The following is an 18,788-nucleotide window of genomic DNA, read 5'->3' as shown; positions in this document are numbered from 1 at the left end:
CAGCCGCGCGATGCGGAAGCGGACAAGGACACAGCGCAGAATGACATCAGTCGTCCCAGAATAATTTTTTTAGCCGGCGCATTTATTTATCTTTGTTATATATGTTGAATTTCTTTCACACCATACGTAGCCAACCGTGCTAATTGGAGGTACGAGTAAAGGACAACAAACTAAAAACGAATTTGATCTCGTTACGATCACAGCGGGAGAGAGGCGGGGCAGGTCGGCTGTGTCGGGTGGTGGAGGGTTTCTGATGACGCAAATTTCGCTATCACCCAACGTTCAATGGTGAATCGTTCCCCCGTGTTTCACTGCGCGCTTGTGCCGCCACTGTCGTTCACAACTTTGCGTGCAGGTGCCTGGGTGGACGACGAAGGTCTGTACGTGTGCGAGGTGGAGAATCAGTTCGGAAAACTTGAGGCTCAAGCTTACCTCACCATCACGGGCATGGGTGAGTGTGCGTGCGCATATACACACCGACACGGTTTGCTCTGGGACCCGCGACATGGGAGCGTTCTAGACGTGAATGTACTTCGCGACAATGATAAGGGCACCGTCGCCGGAAGGGACGATAGTCGATGGTCAGGACTTGACCCATCAAGCGGCAGTCAGAGGAATGTGCACGTTGCATAGGAAAGGGGGTTGAGTTAATGTGTTGCATGAAAGATGAACTCGGCCCAATGAATCTCCCTCTGAGTTGAATGAGGCTGACAACCGGGTCTTGGATAAATGATCGCAGTGATGAGTAGAGGAGTTGGTTTGTAAGATAAAGCGTAAGGCGAGGTCAAAGAAAGGATTTAGCAAATCCGAAGTTGTTTTAGAGGTTAATTTGTACTGTACATGTTGTAAGCATAGTCTAGGATAGACATAAAGGCGGTTGATATCAAATACAATTCCCTATCGTTATTCTTCACTTTCTTTTTATTAAAAATGTTAATGTGAAGTTTGGTGTTGAAATGAGAATCGCCAGATGCCAAGAGGAAAGTTTTCAATAGTTGTGGCTGCAGAGAGCGGTTACGGAGAGAGTGCAGTGGCCGGGAGCTTTCGTAGAGTTGGGCCTCATCACGGTCACACATCGTGTCTTGTGTTTGCAATCAGGCGGCGTTACCTTTTAGCTCTAGTAGTGCATTATATTATGAAGATCCTGGGGTATAGAGAATCGTGTCATTGTCATAAAGTAGAATTTTTGAACGAAATAGATATGCATGTATGATGTTGAACTTCTTTCGCACCATACGTCGCCAACCGTGCTAATCGGGGTTGCGGGTTACAGACCGAGCACAGAACACTGCAGATCTTTTAACCGGAGAAAAAAATAAAAACGCCGTCGGCTTCACAGCAGACATTAAAGATCCCGTGACGTCATCCGCAAAGGAGTAGGCGGTGCGTGCCGGCTTCACGATCCAAGTTTGGCAATTTTCCGGGAAAATCCCTCGCAAATGTAGTTCGTTGGGTGAAACCGAACAGCAACATCGACCCCAAACCAACTGGCAGACTGCACCCGTCAACCGAATGCGGCGAACTCCCGCGGCGGCGGCTGCTTCGCGCCGTGCGAGAGCGGCGCGGTCACCGAACGTGCTCTCACTGACGACGATTATCCCTTGCCCGTGTGTGCCAGTGTCCCCCGTGATTGCCGTGAGCCCGCCGGTGGTGAACGTGCTGGAAGGGCAGCTGCTCACCCTGCCCTGCGTCTTCCTCTCCGGAAACCCGCTGCCCAAGCGCACGTGGTTCAAAAATGGAAACGTGGTACGTGACCGGAGTCGACCGTTGCACATTCACTTGGCGCGTGTTGAACGTACGTGTGTAGTTTTGTCTCCATAATAAAGGGGTTTTTTTTCGTGTTAGATCGTGTAAATGGAAATGTGTCGTAAAAAGCAGGCCACCACCCGACGCAGCCAATTAGTAAGGTTTGTCACATAAACAAAACGTGCCAATTAGTCGCTACTTCAGCACGCCGGTTGTGTGTTGGAGAGTAAAGCCACAACATTTACAATTCGAGTACCATGACATGTCGCTGGAGATTACAACTAGCTTAATTTGGGCGATTTGGCAGAATTGTGAAGAAGTCTCCCTGTTTCGGTCTTAAATAGAGTAAAGGTGATATCATCACTGTGAGCCTATCAGAAGGGGGTTAATGTATTCATGTAAATTACAATGGATAATTTAAATCTGAGAATACGCAGTACTGTACCTCCTAGTGATTGGGTTATTCACAGTTAATATAAATATGTATATTTACGTAATCTAACCAAAATAAACTTTTATTATGGATAATATTGGTCGCGAAAACCCAAGTGTTAAACTGTATATATGTATGTTGAACTTCTTTTCCACCGTACGTAGCCAACCGTGCTAATCGTAGGTGCAGGGGGGAAGGAAAACAAACTAAACACAAAAAGCATTTCTAAAGAGATGAGTTTTTAATTTAAATTTAAAAGTGCATGGCTCCAGTGGCTTGCTAATATCGGAAGGAAGAGCATTCCAGACGGCCGCGGAAGCTCATCTAAAAGCGTGCGATGCGGTGACCGTCTTTGTTCGGTAATTAGCCAAAAGCCGCTGCAAGGATGACCGGAGTTTGCGTGATGGTGGTTTATGCTCCTTGACGAGATCAGCAAGGTATTGTGGTTCATTTGTGGACAGCACTTTGTTTGTAATGAGTGCGACCTTGTAATGTATTTGTTCGGCAACTGGAAGCCAATGCAGCTCAGCGAGCACCGGACGGACACGGTCGGATCTTGCAGTACCCGTCACGACACGTGCCAAAAATGAACGGCCCAGATGCGGGTTGGGTGTACGAACCGCATTACCCTATTCTTGGTTCTTTCGGTTAAAGTCACATAGATAGCAACAAAAAATTATAATAAAATAACAAACAAAAATCATTTTAAAAAAAAATGCAAATAATAAAAGCAAAAAACACACAATAAACAATTTAAATAAAGTACAATTTTATTGTATTAACAACTAAAAATAAATTGAAAACAATCAAGGCAAAAAGCCTATTACCCTGTTCGTGAGATCGTGAGTTCAAAATCGTGAGTTCAAATCCCCAGTCAAGATTATCTTGACTCCAAACTAAAATCATGATGCCAACGTCCTGGTCGATTGTGGTGCATAAATAACATAAATCGGTAATATAAAAACGCACAAATAACCTTTTATTTCATCAACTAAATGGCATGACCAATGTTTTCCAGCAGCATTTGTTTAAGTCGACGTGCACTGGACTGGTTTGCACTTTTTAATTCACATTGCTGGTTTGTTCTCTTTTTATGCTGATGGAAAAACACTGGTGCACAATTAATTTATGCGTGTTCACGCACCCGTTCGTTTTTGAAACAGACTCGTGTGGTTGCGTTTATTTATCAGCTCCTAGATGGGCCCCTCTGAAGTTGGAAAGAGCAACACTTGGGTTGGAAGTCAGCAGTGGCTGGGAGGCTCGTCATTGAACAACGTTATCAACATTTGTATACACACAGTGCCATTTCTTTTGCTGCACATTGTCAGTGGATTGACTCTTACCCATAGTATCAGTAACACTGAGTTAACAATTTACACACCTGGAGTGGTGTCCCAGTGGGTAGTGCATTGTGTTGGGGCTCCGCGTTGGCGCGATTTTATCTCCCTCGCCTGGTATGTAGGAGGTAGTGGGTATTTGTCGTTTGCATGTTGTCCTCGTGGTACCATGGATTTTTCTCCGAGTTCTCCAGTTTTTCCCTCCACATTTAGAATAAACATCACACGTTTAGGTCATTTGGTTGCTTCAAATTTCCACATATTAAGCCACTTTGTTGACCCATAATTTGTGGCCAGGTCGCTTCTGGGTTCATAACACTAAATTAGATTACAGTAAAACCTTTGATTGCGAGTAACTTGGTCTGCGAGTGTTTTGCAAGACGCGCAAATTTTTTAAGTAAATATTAATTTGATAAACGAGCGAGGTCTTGCAATCCGAGTAGTACGTGTATACGCTTTGTCTGCTGAGCGTCACGTGATCACATCTGATATACGAGTGCTTTGATATACGAGTGCTTTGGATTACAAACACGTTTCCAGAACGAATTATGCTCGCAATCCAAGGTTTTACTGTATCTTACCTGGTAAAATGTACTTTTTTTTTATTATCTAGTTTAGTGTTATGAACCCGGCGACCCGAGTTCCGCTCCCGGCTATGGTGAACACCAGTAGTGAGCAGCATCTGAATTGGTCTCTGCCACCCCCTTCACCACACCCCGCGCTGGCCAGGACGGCGGGGTTTGGTCAAACAACCCCCTCATGACCGAGAGGCATGGCAGGCCTTCATCCAGCAGTGGAAAGATCAAAGTTCCGTGCATTACATTATTTATACCGCCGATAAGATTTAATGAGGTTGAAACCAGTCCACTGTTTTCCTTGGTGAATTAGACTTTAGTGGTGAATGGATGAAATAGTATTAAACAAACTACATTTTCCATTTGTTTCTCTAGCTAAGGGTCGTATATATGTATTTTGTTTAACCACGTCCTAAGAACGATTTAAGTATCTAGAGACAGAGCGAACTATGCGTTGCTTCAAAATTCCCGACAGCAACTGAACCACAGGATATTTTGGAGAATGGCTTTTGCTTGGCATCCTTCAAGGGTCCATCTTTCAATTGCTGCCTTCTTCGATGATACAGGGAGGCAAGAAGGCGCTCTCCCTCTTCCTTTCAGCTAAACATTTGCTCCAAGTCGGCCCTTGTGTACGGCTTTCAAAGTTACAAAACGTTGGCCGCAAGATTATTCCTGAATTATGTCTTATCAAGCTGTATCGCTGCCCGTTCTATATAGAGCGTTTCTTTTCTTTTCACGCACTTCAACACCCATCGCTCCTGTGGGAAATCAATGGCAGCGTTTGGTTTTGGCGAGACTCTTGCGCTCCGTGCATCTTTCCAAGTTTCAACAGCTGTGTGCACAAATGGACACGGCGCAGGGGCGTGAAAAGAAATGCCAGCATATGCCCCACTTTTCTCAATGTCACTGGGTTATCGAGAAACCTTCCACGCTCGTCAAGGGCTGTGTTGTTTTAAGGCTGCTTATGGATGTGCTTATATGTAACGTTCTTACCCACCCCGACTGGACATCTCTGAAAAAGAGCTTTATAGCTCATTGGGTTCCTCCAATATAAATAACTATTCTGATTCAGATATCACATGTCAGTTTCTTATGGGTCAACTGTTACAAAAATGTAGGGATAAGTCCCAATTAAAATGGCACGTTACTCAGATGAACGATGGGATGTTTATTATGACCCGGTGGTGGAAATTCCACATTCCCATGGTGGGGTTGATCTTTTGATCGGATGACCACTGTTTAATTTCCGGCAAAGTGGTTCTTATTTTATCAACCCGAAGGAAACGGTGGACTGAAGTAACTCTCACCTGGATTCCGACTCGTACCTTACAATCACGAATCAGCCATATTGTGTGTGTGTACACAGACACGAGCGGTGGTGTAGAGGTTTGCGCGCTGTGCTACAAACCTGGCCATCCAGGTTCGATTCCCGCTCACAGCCAAAACCAGACACAATGATGTGAACCGCTCCAAGGCCTCCCCTAGGTCGACTAAGCCTCAAATGAGTACCTGGTGCGGTGTGTAAAATATCAGCACTGGGGAGACAAAGGCGGCCGAGCGTGGTGCTGGCCACTCACTCCCTCGAATGCCGTGCCGGCCTTCATAGGTGCTGGCGAACAGCACTGGCTCCAATAGTATGTTTAGGGGATCTTTATTTTTAGTCGTTGTACACACACACACACCTGAGGAGAGGTTGCGTCGTGGTTCACACACTCCACCACATTATTACCCACAGTAGTAGGGGGGGGGGGGCTAAATTAATCAGTGACTCGTCCCTCCCAGGAGTCACCAGAAACTAGTGAAGTACCACGTGCTGGACGCTCTGTAACGCCATTCACCCACTCTTGTATTCGTGCATATGAATATTATGTCGACGCATCACCGTCGCCCCCCCCCGACGTGCTTCGCATTTGTGATCCATCCGGATGGGCTGCGTCACTAACGGCAATGAAACCCCCGGGGTGGACGTCGAAATGAACTCCCACGCGAGCCGAAGACCCCGCGCGTGACACGCACATCAGGCGGAGCGGCGGGTTATCGTTCGGATTTCTGCGGGGGGCAACCGTTGCATGCCGGGCACACGGAGCAGGCAGGGCTGAAGCGGTCCACATGTGCACCCCAGCTGCTCGGTGTGATGGAATGCTTTGTTTATGTTCTGCACGACAGGCCGGCTTTTGCACTCGCAGGCGCGATTTCTTATTTTTTTTTTTGCCGAGCTTGTCCTTTAATGAGGTTCATGCTAATCCCATTTATGCGCGCTTATGGGTGGTGCGAGTCAGTGCGTGCGTGTGTGTGTATGAATGCGCACGAATATGTGTGCGTGTGTCTCTGCACGTGTATGGTGAGGAGTGGTAGTGTAGCAGTTAGCGCGCTGCGCTATGAACCTGGTGACCCCAGTTCGATTCCCGCTCACGGCCAACGCCGGTGACGATTATCTGAACCGGTCCTGGGCCTCCCCTAGGTCGACTCAGCCTCGAGTACCTGGTGCGATGTGTAAACATCGCCACTAGGGAGACAAAGGCGACCGGGCGCGGTGCTGGCCACCCACCCCGTCATGTGCTGTGCTGTCCTTCACAGGTGCTCGCTAACAGCACTTGTCCCAACATTCTGTTAAGGCTATATGGGGGATCTTTGTCTTTGTTACGGTGACTGGCAGTGCAAACTGACGGTGGCGCAGTGGTTAGCGCGCTGCGCTACGACCCCGACGAACCCAAGTTCGATTCCCGCTCACGGTCGACACCAGCAACGAAAGGTCTTAACCGGTCCTAGGCGTCCCCTAGGTCGACTCAGCATTAAATGAGCATTTGGTGTGGTGTGTAAACATCGCCACTAGGGAGACAAAGGTAGCCGAGCATGGTGCTGGCCCAGCTGCCACCTTGTGTGCCGTGCTGGCCTTAATAGGTGCTCGCTAACAGCACTTGCCCCTACAGTATGTTAAAGGCTATACGGGGGGCCTTTGTATGCATGCACTTGTTGACTGCCAGTTCAAATGGCTGGGGTTGGACTTTGGTGGCATGAATAAAGTGGCACCAGTTTGTGGGCAGTTAGAATGAAGAAAGACTTTCCCCTGCCACAGAAATGTGGAATTTTCACCGTTGCTGTTTATCACTGCTTACACCTTTGATCTTTTTATTTTTATTTTGTAAACACCTTGGTTGTTTTTTGTATAAATATATTATTTGTTGAAGGCATATAAGAACTTGAAAATAAATATAGTTATTATTGCATGTAACTTTTGATTTAGTTTTTTATGATTAAAACTTTGCTGTAGATGTGGTGTAAGTCGAGAAACGAATTAAATAAAGCATGTAAATGACAGAATTTTGGCAGGAAAATGTAAAAGGGGATGTATAGTTATTTTATTTAATGTGTTCATTTACCAACAGATCCTTAAACTTTAGCAACTCGGGTTTTTCTACAATCCATCATTCGACTGTTTAATTATGAAATGTTTATGAGGGACAAAGTCATTTATTTTTTCCCTCAGACGTGATGTAATGTGCTTATTTTCAAGCTGGTCAAATATTTAATACATAAATAACGTTCAAACATAACCGTTTTGTTGTTTCGCTTTACCAAAATTTATGGAACCACACACGAATATATTTTTAAACTTTGTTTTGAATTTAAGGGGACCATTACATGCGGAAGTTTGTGTTGAACTTTTTTAAACAATATAAATACGAATGAAAACTTCCCATAAATATACAGTGCCTCTCATAGTGTTCGGGTTGTAAATTTTTTTCATGCTTTGGAGGAAATGCCCTGACCTATATTTGTAATTACAGTATGAAGAAATACATTTATTTGAGCAGCAATCTGGAAAGAAATATAGGTACTGACGTTGATGTTGGAAATCATTTTAAATGCCCTCATCAGGCCACTAAAATATATATAAGCCTGATTCTCAGGGCTGCGTATATCACTAGATAAGACACGATTATTAACAATCTTAGAACTCAAAATTCACACACAAAACACACAAGTTACAAAATAAATCATCTGGGAGTACATAAATTCAGCAGTATTGATTGAATTTCGTTGATTTCCACTCCCCAGAATTATAACTTGATATTTGTGTTAGTAAAATGTAACCGGTAAATTCCCAGTGTGGCTGAAAATGGCATCTTGGTGGTGCCAGCTCATCGCACCTCCGATTACCACGGTTGGCTACGTACGGTGCGAAATAAGTTCAACATACACACAGACGTGCATTTCTGATGTTGACTCAATGACAGGGGCAGGCATGAAAGGTCCTCTCAGACTTGTGGCTGTCCATAGTTATGGCATGGGTTTTTTTAATTTGTTTGACATTTCCTCCCAATTTTTTTCCCCATTGTACTTTTGGAATCATCTCAAGAGACATAGCATGATTTACATCTATTTATTTACAGAGCAGTTCACATATTTGCGTGAAATTACAGCAAACAGATGGAGATATCACGGAGTTAGCCCTAAAATCCCTTCAAATTTCATCTGACCCACACACAGCAGAGTGAAACACTTTCTGACCCGCTCTGCATGAGAGAGTAATGTACGTCACGTAACAGTCAAAATTACCATTTAATTTTCAGAGCTGGAATTGAGTCAATTTAAGTAATAATCATTCCTACAGCTTATAAAGCAACTTTCAAAAATCTCGTGGCTCTTAACATCACGTATGTATGTTTAACTTATTTTGCACCGTACGTAGCCAACCGTGCTTATCAGCGGTGCGAAGGAAGGACAACAAACTAAACACGAAAAGCAGTTCTAAAGAATTACTTTTCAATCTGAATTTAAAAGTGGATAGTTCCAGTAGCTTCCTAATAATCATCATGACAATGGTGGTGCAGGGGGTTGGGTAAGAAGTGTTAAAATCGGAAACGCTTTCTGAAGAAGAAATGTTGCAGGCGGAAGGACTTGCAGATTCCAGCCAAACCAGACTCCCCGACGGCCTTCGGCAGAGAATTCCACAGTCTAGAGGCGATGGAAGGGAAGGCCCAGAGATTGCCCATGTACTTGACCTTCATTCTGGGGATGCAAAGTAGATCTAAGTCCGCCGACCTCATAGAACAGAACCAAAGTCGATGCGAGTAATTGGTGACTGGACTAAAATCATCAACTCGCTACACACGACAACCCGGCTTAAACACACACAACTGGATTCCAACCCAGGAACTCAGTTGGTGCCAGGCACGATTGCGCTGTGACCTGTCAGCCACCCAGCCACCGCTCGATTTTAACATCATGCGCTTGCGGGCACCCCACCCCCTCTCCCCCCTCTCCGCCACCGTGTGTCTCAGTACGCCCCGGAGAAGGTGCGGGCCGACGGGAGCGTGCACGTGGAGGGCACGAGCCTCGGGGACGCCGGCGAGTACGTGTGCACGGCCACCAACGTGGCCGGCTCCTTCAACAAGTCCGTCGCCGTCAACGTGCACGGTGAGGGCGGCCGCGGCGCCGTCTGAGCAGCGCCGGGTGGTGGCGCTGGCGCCGTCGATCCGGCGCGGTGGCGGAGGCAAGGTCTTGTGGATTCGTGTCGATCGATCGATCGGTATTCGTTTATAAAAATGGAGATTCGCAAAGCGTACCGAAGCGCTTGTACACAAAAAAATGTAATGAGATTTAAAATGTAATTGCGTTTAAGATATTTATCGGCCGTACCGACGTGAATTATAGCTCAGGAAGAGCGGCACGAATTGAAAGCTCGAGTGCAGACTGATATAAATATAAAACGTTGTCACGAACGTGTCGTCATCAGTGTTCACAGACACGTCATCATCCTCATGAACACATCCTCACGAACAAGTGAGAGTTGTATGTAAATATACAGAGGATATTCTTGGTTCTTTTGGTAAAATAGTATTTTTATTATTTTATTATTTCCCTTCTACGTGACTTGACCGAAAGAACCAATAATATGAATCCCTGCAGTCACGAAAGCTTTAAATCGAAATTTATACAGAGGATGTTTGAGTTTGAGGTGATTTGTACATGAGAGGGTGTTTGTGAAAACACCTCTACCTGGGCCCTGGCAGTGACCCCTATATATGAGTGTGTACGTCACAGGGTCTACGTGTGCATCGGTGTGAGTGTGCTTTGTGCAAAGCTTGGGTTCAGATTTGCAATGCACCTAAAGCTCACTGGGGTGACAAAGAGTTACTCAGTGATGTGCAGCTAACAGCAAAGTGTGTTTGTAAAACCATCTGTGCGAACCTTTTCAGCGTTTATTTTTGTTCCGTTGTATGCATTGTTGTCTCTTGAGTTCTGTGGTCAAACATTCCAGTGCAGGACGAGGATGTTGGGACTTTCCTCGGTAGATAATTGGCATTATTATTGTTAGTATTATGCAAATTAATCGTATAACTGAATATTGCTGTAGAAATTAATCCCCTATTTCACATTTTGATAAGAGATTATGTGACTTTGTTAACAGAAAATGTGGAACTGCGTAACATTACATATTAAGATACCAACTATCTGTAATAAGACTCAGAAGTATCCCTGCCACCTGTGCAAATTGAAGATGCATCTCAGAGAATGTATCCTGTAAAACTTGGGTTTGCAATTCATGTTAGTTTATTGATGATTTTTTTTATAAATATGGCAAATATAGTTAGTGGCTGATAGTGATCACAGGAACCTATTACATATAACATGTACAGATAAATAAAACATTGACAAATATTATGCACGTGATGCATAACTCATAGCTTCATCTAAAGATTCAATGTTAATCGATGTTAATCATGGCATGGTTACACCCCTAATAAACACTGAACGAATCAGATAATTGGTTTTTTACCCTTTTATCTGGCAACAAAACTGACACCTTTTTTCAATCACCAATCAATTCCAAGAACAGTGCATACATGATCAGAGTTGTGTTTTTTGTTTGCGTTCCGACCGCAGGTATTGTGGTCATGACTCCTTGTAAAAAAGGTGTCAGTTTTGTTGTCAGATAAAAGGGTAAAAAAACAATTATCATATTTTGTTACTGGCAAAGGAGGTTCCAATGGACTGAACGAATCACTTGATTTAACTTAGTGACGAGTCCAATGTTAACTTAGTGACTAGTTAAGTCAAGTCAAAGTGATTTCCTGCTCAAATAAGCACTGCGGCAGCGCTCAAATCTTGTTTACAGCCCTGAGCCAGCGGTGTAAAGTCCTCATTCCTGTGCTGGGAACAGGTCTATCCATAGGACAGCGCACAAAGTGCTATGTATTTTATCGACCCCAGCATGATGATGGGCTGAAGTATTTCGAACTGGCAACCTTCCAGTCGCGAACCGCTCGCTCTACGGCTGGCCGGGTGGCTCAGCGGAAGAGGGCATTGAATAGGGCGCGACCTGTGTTTTGTTTCAGTCATGCCGAGTATCCAGCCGGCTTCGCCCATCGCGAACACCGTGGAGGGTGTCTCCATCACCCTGCCCTGCAAGGCCGACGGAGTTCCCAAGCCGACCATCAGCTGGACCAAGGTGGGCATCAGCGGTGACAATGTGGTCTATTTCACACGGCGCGGAAATTCTGCTCTTAGATGTCACCGTCGCCATCATGGACATCGTCGTCATCATCATCATCATCACTCACCCACTACTAATCATCGTTATATTCATTACATTTGAAATGTTCACATTTATAATCACATTTTTTAATATCATTATTGTCACCATCAAGCACTGTCAATGTCGAAGCCGATTAATTCGTGGCACGACTATCAACACCGACATCATTCAAAATAACAAATGTTATCATGACCAATCTTGATTTGAAGCTTTCGTGACTGCAGGAATCCATACTCTTTGGTTCTTTCGGTAAAGTCATAATTAATCACGATCATCCATCAATAATGATCATTATTATCACTATGAACCATCACCGATCATCATTTTAATTACTAATCATCATCAAATACGAGGAGGGTGGGGGGTTCAGTCGAGAGTGATGCAGGGGGTAGGTGGTGTGCAGGAGCCAGAGAGGAGCAGCCTCATCACCGTCATCCATTCCCATGATGCTCAGGCGTTTTTATTCCTTCTTTAGAGACAGCAATTCATGCCCGGACGACCTCCATCGATCCCTAATTTAGAGGGTGCTTCACGCCGCGTTTGTTACACGTTACCTGCTGTGGTTTTTCCCCTCTTATCGAAAACCACTTTGTAGTCTTCGTTCTTGAATGACAATATGAATATTTTATATATATATCAAAAAAGATCTGCAATTCACAATAAAACGCCATTTCGCCGAGTCCCTGGCTTTTAAAGCGTAGGGCTAAAGAGAGAGGCAGAGGGGCTTAGCGCGAGATGGCACAGGAGAGGTGTGGCGAAGCGTTCGATGGCGGTGGCTTCCCTCCACTCCCTCGCAGGGCAAGGACCCCATTCCGCACAGCAGCAGGAGGCTCGTGACGGACGCGAGCGGCAGCCTCACCATCGCGAGCCCCACAGGGGACGACGCGGGCACCTACATGTGCACGGCCAGCAACGCGGCCGGCTCGGCCAGCCGAGAGGTGCAGCTGTCGGTCTACGGTGAGTCCCCGCATCCATGATGAGTCCTCACCTCCACGGTGAGTCCCCGGTGAATCCACGGTGAGTCTTCACCTCCACGGTGAGTCCTCGCCTCCACAGTGAGTCCCCGGTGAATCCACGGTGAGTCGTCACCTCCACGGTGAGTCCTCGCCTCCACAGTGAGTCCCCGGTGAATCCACGGTGAGTCTTCACCTCCACGGTGAGTCCTCACCTCCACGGTGAGTCCCCGGTGAATCCACGGTGAGTCTTCACCTCCACGGTGAGTCCTCGCCTCCACGGTGAGTCCCCGGTGAATCCACGGTGAGTCTTCACCTCCACGGTGAGTCCTCACCTCCATGGTGAGTCCCCGGTGAATCCACGGATGAGTCTTCACCTCCATGGTGAGTCCCCGCCTCTCCTTTATGGGAACTCAATGCTGTTGTTGTTATCGTCTACTACCATTACCGGGTTCAAATTCCTCACCCAGGTCTACAAATCCCTACACGATCTTGCCCCACCCTATCTTGCCATTCTTGTATCCTTCTATGCCCCTTCTCGCCCTCTACATTCTCAGTCTTCATTGCCTCTCTCTGTTCCTCCTCATCCTTGTGCTCGCCCCCCCTCCCCCCCCCCAATTTTCACTGGAACAAACTTCCCCCCCACGTTAAGTAGTCACCTTCGCTCACTAGTTTCCGCTCTTCCTTCAAAACTCACCTTTTTTATGAGCTCATCCCGTGACCCTTTAATCTCCACCTGATCACCACCATTGTTACTGCTCCCTCTACATAACATCTCTCCATGGCTACCACGCATTCACAATCTTTCTCTATGGCTACCACTTATTCCCCGTTCATCCAATCCATTCATCATCATTTGCTCCCATCAATTTTGCTTTTACTTAATTCACTCATCACAGGTTCGCCCATTACTTCCTCTCATCTATGTTATTCACCTCATCTCCGCCATTACATTCATACGTACCATTGTTAATTCTCTGTAAAGATAAGATTGTCACTTTCCACTGCTTGGTAAAGGCCTCCCACATTTTATTCCATCAACTGCTTCCCTTAGCAGTTCTGGTCCAGTATTTAGCCTGCTTCAGGGCCGACAGCAAAGACGAATGCTGTCCCAAAGTCGGACGTTGTCCCACTGCCGCCATCGTCAGCAAGGGCGGGGCTTCACTCTAAGCCGCGTGGTCCCCCGCTGTGCCGTGGTCATGGTCGCGTGCAGTCAAGCCCAAGATCAACGGGACGGGGCGGTCGGGGGTGCCCACGGAGATTTCCGTGGTCGCTGGTGAGGACGTCATCCTGCCGTGCGAAGTGCACAGCGTGCCCCCTCCCATCGTCACCTGGGCCAAGGACCGGCACCCCGTGTCGCTCGCCTCCGCCAGGTGATCGCGCGGCAGCCAACGCCAGCAGACCCCCGTGCCCGTGCGAGTGGTTGGGCACGCCGCTCATCGTTGTCGGTGGTCCTGAACCTTGCGTTGAACTTTCCAGATTTTCTTGACAAAGCTCCTGGTTTCCCCATATAAAAACAACAACAATAACAACTGTTGGCTTCCCCCAGCTGCGTCCTGTTTTGGTCAGAAGGCTTGGCTCACAGTTGGAAAGTTGAGAGTTCAAATCCTTGCGGAAGTTCCTAATAAACGTTTTTGGGTTAGATCACATAAATATAAATGCGTCGTTAACACATCACCACCCAACACAGCCAATTAGTAATGTTTGTCATGTTAACAAAATGTACCAATTAGTTACTACTTCAGCACACCGGTGCGTGGGAGAGTAAACCCACAACACTTACAATTTGAGTATGACGTTTCGCTGGTGATTACAACCAGCTTCATCAGGACGATTTTCCAGAAGTGGCACGTTCTGAGCAGCATAATAGAGTATTGGTCGCGAAAGCCTTCGTGTTAAACTGTCCTTGCTGGGGGGGGGGGGGTAGAATCGATATCACTTTGTTGGACATCAGCAGTAAATATTCGTTGATAGATTGGAAAGCTGGCATCTGCCGTTGATATGTGGATTTTTTTTTGCATGATGAAGAAGGGTCCCATCCTCCCAGCGGCTTTTGGATGGCCATCGAATAAAGACGGTCACTGCATTGCACGCTTTCAAATGCGTTTATGTGACCGTCTGGAACGCTCTTGCTTCAGATATCAGGAAGCCTGCTGGAGCTATGCGCTTTTAAATCTAGATTGAAAACTCATTTCCTTTGAACTGCACACACCGATTAGCACGGTTGGCTACGTACCGTGCGAAAGAAGTTCAACATACATAAGTACATTTGAGCATGGAAATCACTCTTGACTTTTGTGACTTTATCGCCTGTGTTGCTTACAGGCATTCTCTGCTGCCTACTGGCTCCCTGAGGGTGCTGGAGACTCGCGTGACAGACAGTGGCACTTACATGTGCGTGGCCACCAACATTGCTGGTAACATCACCCAGGCCATCAAGCTCTCCGTCCTAGGTGAGAAGCCTTCTCAGCCCTTCTACACCAAGGCCAGCTCTTTAGTCTGTCGCCTGCTGTTGTTATTGAAGGCACGTGTGTGGATATTGGGAGGGGTATCTTTGAGGTTTTATCAAACAATGAATGCCGATGGAAAAAAACGTGCTGTCAATAAAAATCCATCCTTGCTTAGCGAACTGCAAGTCAAAGGCAACATTCACGTACTGCACTACTAGTCAAACGTTCTCCATGCTTAAACTAACAGCAGGGTCACCTCCGTTAGCAGCCCTGAACTATTGGTGGAAATTATACATTGCTCTCTTGATTTCGTTGGAAGTAGCACTTCCCGAAGTGGGAAATGAAACGTTGCATTTTGTCGACCACAGTTGGATCAATTGCGCCCCACCGTGCTTTGAGCCTCCGGTCGTGGGTCAAGCGCCGTAACCCCGGCGCCACCCTATCCGTTTGGTGCTGGGAGCCCGACGCCCTCCCTGCGCGCCCTCCCTTCCTTGCCCTCCTGCCCCTCGGCGGAGCAGTGCCCCCCGCGATCCAGCCGGGCCCAGCGCGTCGTCAAGGTGCTGCTGGGGGAGACGGCGGAGCTGCCGTGCGTGGCGTACGGGGAGCCGGCGCCCGACATCGCGTGGTTCCGCGGCGAGAGCCAGCTGGGCTCCGACGGCTCCGCCGCCACCAAGGGCCCCGAGGGGTCTCTGGCCATCGCCACCGCTCGCCTCGTCGATGCCGGCACCTACACCTGCGTGGCCTCCAACTCAGCCGGCCGTGACCAGATGGAAATCCGCCTGGAGGTCCAGGGTATGCTCGACGCTGTCCCAACATACCTCCCACAGATGGCAGGGCCCTGACATCGGTGTCCACCTCATTGTTTTCTGACTGCACACTAAGTTACTGTTGCTGCTCATGAATTACAATTCCAGTTGATCCTGTCAAACAGCGAGCCAATGTTGTTCCACACCACTCTTTTGTTGAGTATCTCTATTGGAACTTCAGATTGGCCTTACAGAATCATCGTTGGCATTATCCCGATTTCTCGTTTATTTAGAACTGATTTTTGTGTTCAGTTTCTTGTCCTTCTCCCTTGCACTTCTGATGAGCATGGTTGGCTACATCCTCCTCTTCCATTGAAGGAGCGGAGACTGCAATAGTTTTACTGTATGGTCCATAGCCACAGCGTGTTGCACATGTCAACTCCCTTGTGCTTTTCGTCTGCCTCACTCAGAGCCACCGGCCGTTGTCGACGTGGGACCCCCCTTCAATGATTTCTTCCAGGAGCGCGTGGCGAACCAGCGCATCGCCTTCCCGTGCCCCGCCAAAGGTACTGGCCAAGCCGCACTCCCAGCCCCACGGATCGGGGTTCATCGTTCCTCCTCCTTCTTCCTCTTCGTCACCCCTCACGCATTATTATTCTTCTAGAAAACATTGAAGGATCGATTCGGTGATTAAAATCAATTGTTATGTCGAAATATCAATTATTTATTACGACGATGATTATAATGATGATTGCACCGATTATGTGAACGCAACGCATCGTTCCATGCTTGCACACGCACACAAGGTAAAGGTCCCCCGTATAGCCTTAATAAACTATTGGGGCAAGTGCTCTTAGCGAGCACCTTTGAAGGTGGCCATCTTTGTCTCCCAAGTGGCAATGTTTACACATCACACAAGGTACTCATTCCAGGCTGAGTCGACCTGGGGGAGGCCCAGGACCAGTTCAGATTATCACCACTGGTGTTGGCCTTGAGCGGTAATTGAACTCGGGTCATTGGGTGCATATTGCAGCGCGCTAACAGCTACGCTACTGCTCCTCACGTACACACACGCACACAGGAACCCCAAAGCCAGTGATCCGTTGGTTCCGGAACGGCCGCGAGCTGACAGGCCGCGAGCCGGGGCTGTCCATCGCGGAGGACGGCACGCTGCTCGTCATCCCGTCCGTGACGCCATTCGACGACGGGGAGTACACATGCACGGCGAGCAATGAGGCCGGCACCACCGAGCGCAAGTACCAACTCAAGGTCCACGGTGAGACAGAGCCGCTGGCGCACAGCACCGTGAGCTGATGAAACCACTCGCCGACTAATTCAGAATCCCACAGCACCTTTACCAACCAAAACTCGTAGTTGACAGCACCACAAGCCCACAAAACCGCTGGTCACAAAACTGCTGGCCTACAAAAGCACTAGCCCACAAAACCGCTAGCCAACAAAACCATGAACCCACAAAACCGGTAGGCCAGAAAACCGCTATCCCACTAAATTGTTAGCCCACAAGCCCACAAAACTACTCTGCCACTAAACCACTAGCCCACAAAACCGCTAGGCCACAAAACCCCTAGCCCACAAACCACTAGGCCACAAAACCCCTAGCCCACAAAACCTCTAGCCCACAAAACCCCTAGCCCACAAAACCCCTAGCCCACAAAACCCCTAGCCCACAAAACCCCTAGCCCACAAAACCACTAGCCCACAAAACCACTAGCCCACAAAACCTCTAGCCCACAAAACCCCTAGCCCACAAAACCACTAGGTCACAAAACAGTTGACCCACAAAACCCCTAGGCCACAAAATCGCTGACCTACAAAACCACCATCTGACAAAGCTACCAGCACCAGTAATTTTACAGCACCACTAACCGACAGCCTCATTGGACACCAACACCACCACCCCACAGTAGCATGACCATTCAACAGTGCCACTGGCATACAGCTCTGCTATCTGACAGCGATACTAACCGACAGTGCCACTTGCAGACAGCGCCCGCCGCTAGCTGACAAAACACTCGATATTTTTTGACGTTCCACCAAGGGTCATAAAATCAACTTTGCCGCCCTTTGTCAATCTATGGCGAGATGAAGGCCTCCCCATGCCGTGTTAATCATCGGGATTTTGACTATACTTCACCACGGTGGTTGGTGATGGAAAGTGGAATGGTGGCACAATGGCTAACACACTGCACCATGAAGCGGAAAACCTGAGCTTGATTCCTGGACGTCTCTGACAACCATGAGGAGTGATATATGAGCCTAGTCTGAGACTATTCACCTACCTGCACTGACCAGCATGGTGAAGTATGATCAAACTACTCATGACTGACACGGTATGTGGAAGACCTTCATTCAGCAGTGAATTAAAAAAACATCAACTCTATAATTTTAGGAACTAATTCTGTACTCTTCATTTATTTACAGTACGGGTGAAACAAGGCATAACACCAGTGTTTAATATAAATTCTCAAGCTAAACAATACGCACATATAGTTGCGTGTGAAAAAATATGTTAAGTCATATATGGATCATGTAATGGCCTCACATGACATCTGCAGCCACGAGGGGTTACATATTCTATCACCTTTAAAAGAAAAGTGTTTTTAATAAAAAAAAATGTAATTGGTTTATTGGCAGAAAGGGTAAAATTCTTCTTTTTCATACTTTGATACTGGCAACAAGGTCCTATAATATAGCTGCTCACCCCGAGCTATAAATGCTCTGATACGTCAATTGTCTTTGTTCTGTTCGCCTTTTGTGTGGTTAATGCAGAATTGATTCCTTGCTAAAAATAGTTCTGTTTGATGTTTGAACATATTCAGACCTGTTTTATTGTCAGAGAGGGTAAAACATATTCTTATTTTTCATGTTTCTAATTGAATTGCGTTCCTGAATCTTGACAGTTCTTGGAATAGTCAGGGGCCTGACTCATGTCACCCATAGTTTACAGCTTCTGTTAACAAACGAACCGTATGACAACTACATTA

General features: G+C 47.0%; 1 protein-coding gene across 1 annotated transcript in view; it reads left to right on the top strand.

Moving 5' to 3' along the window:
* Positions 1 to 18,788, top strand: part of LOC133341883 (hemicentin-1-like) — a 254,826-nt gene that overhangs the window by 123,325 nt on the left and 112,713 nt on the right. The window contains 11 exon segments of the mRNA XM_061550695.1: positions 356 to 451; positions 1,619 to 1,746; positions 9,377 to 9,512; positions 11,435 to 11,547; positions 12,432 to 12,591; positions 13,801 to 13,960; positions 14,913 to 15,040; positions 15,556 to 15,581; positions 15,583 to 15,829; positions 16,254 to 16,349; positions 16,865 to 17,059. Coding sequence (XP_061406679.1) covers positions 356 to 451; positions 1,619 to 1,746; positions 9,377 to 9,512; positions 11,435 to 11,547; positions 12,432 to 12,591; positions 13,801 to 13,960; positions 14,913 to 15,040; positions 15,556 to 15,581; positions 15,583 to 15,829; positions 16,254 to 16,349; positions 16,865 to 17,059 — 1,485 coding nt within the window.

Source organism: Lethenteron reissneri, chromosome 12, assembly GCF_015708825.2.
Source record: "Lethenteron reissneri isolate LAM-NWPU_2019-01 chromosome 12, ASM1570882v1, whole genome shotgun sequence".
In the NCBI taxonomy this organism is placed as follows: Eukaryota; Metazoa; Chordata; class Hyperoartia; order Petromyzontiformes; family Petromyzontidae; genus Lethenteron; species Lethenteron reissneri.
This window is presented reverse-complemented; position numbering and strand designations above follow the sequence as displayed.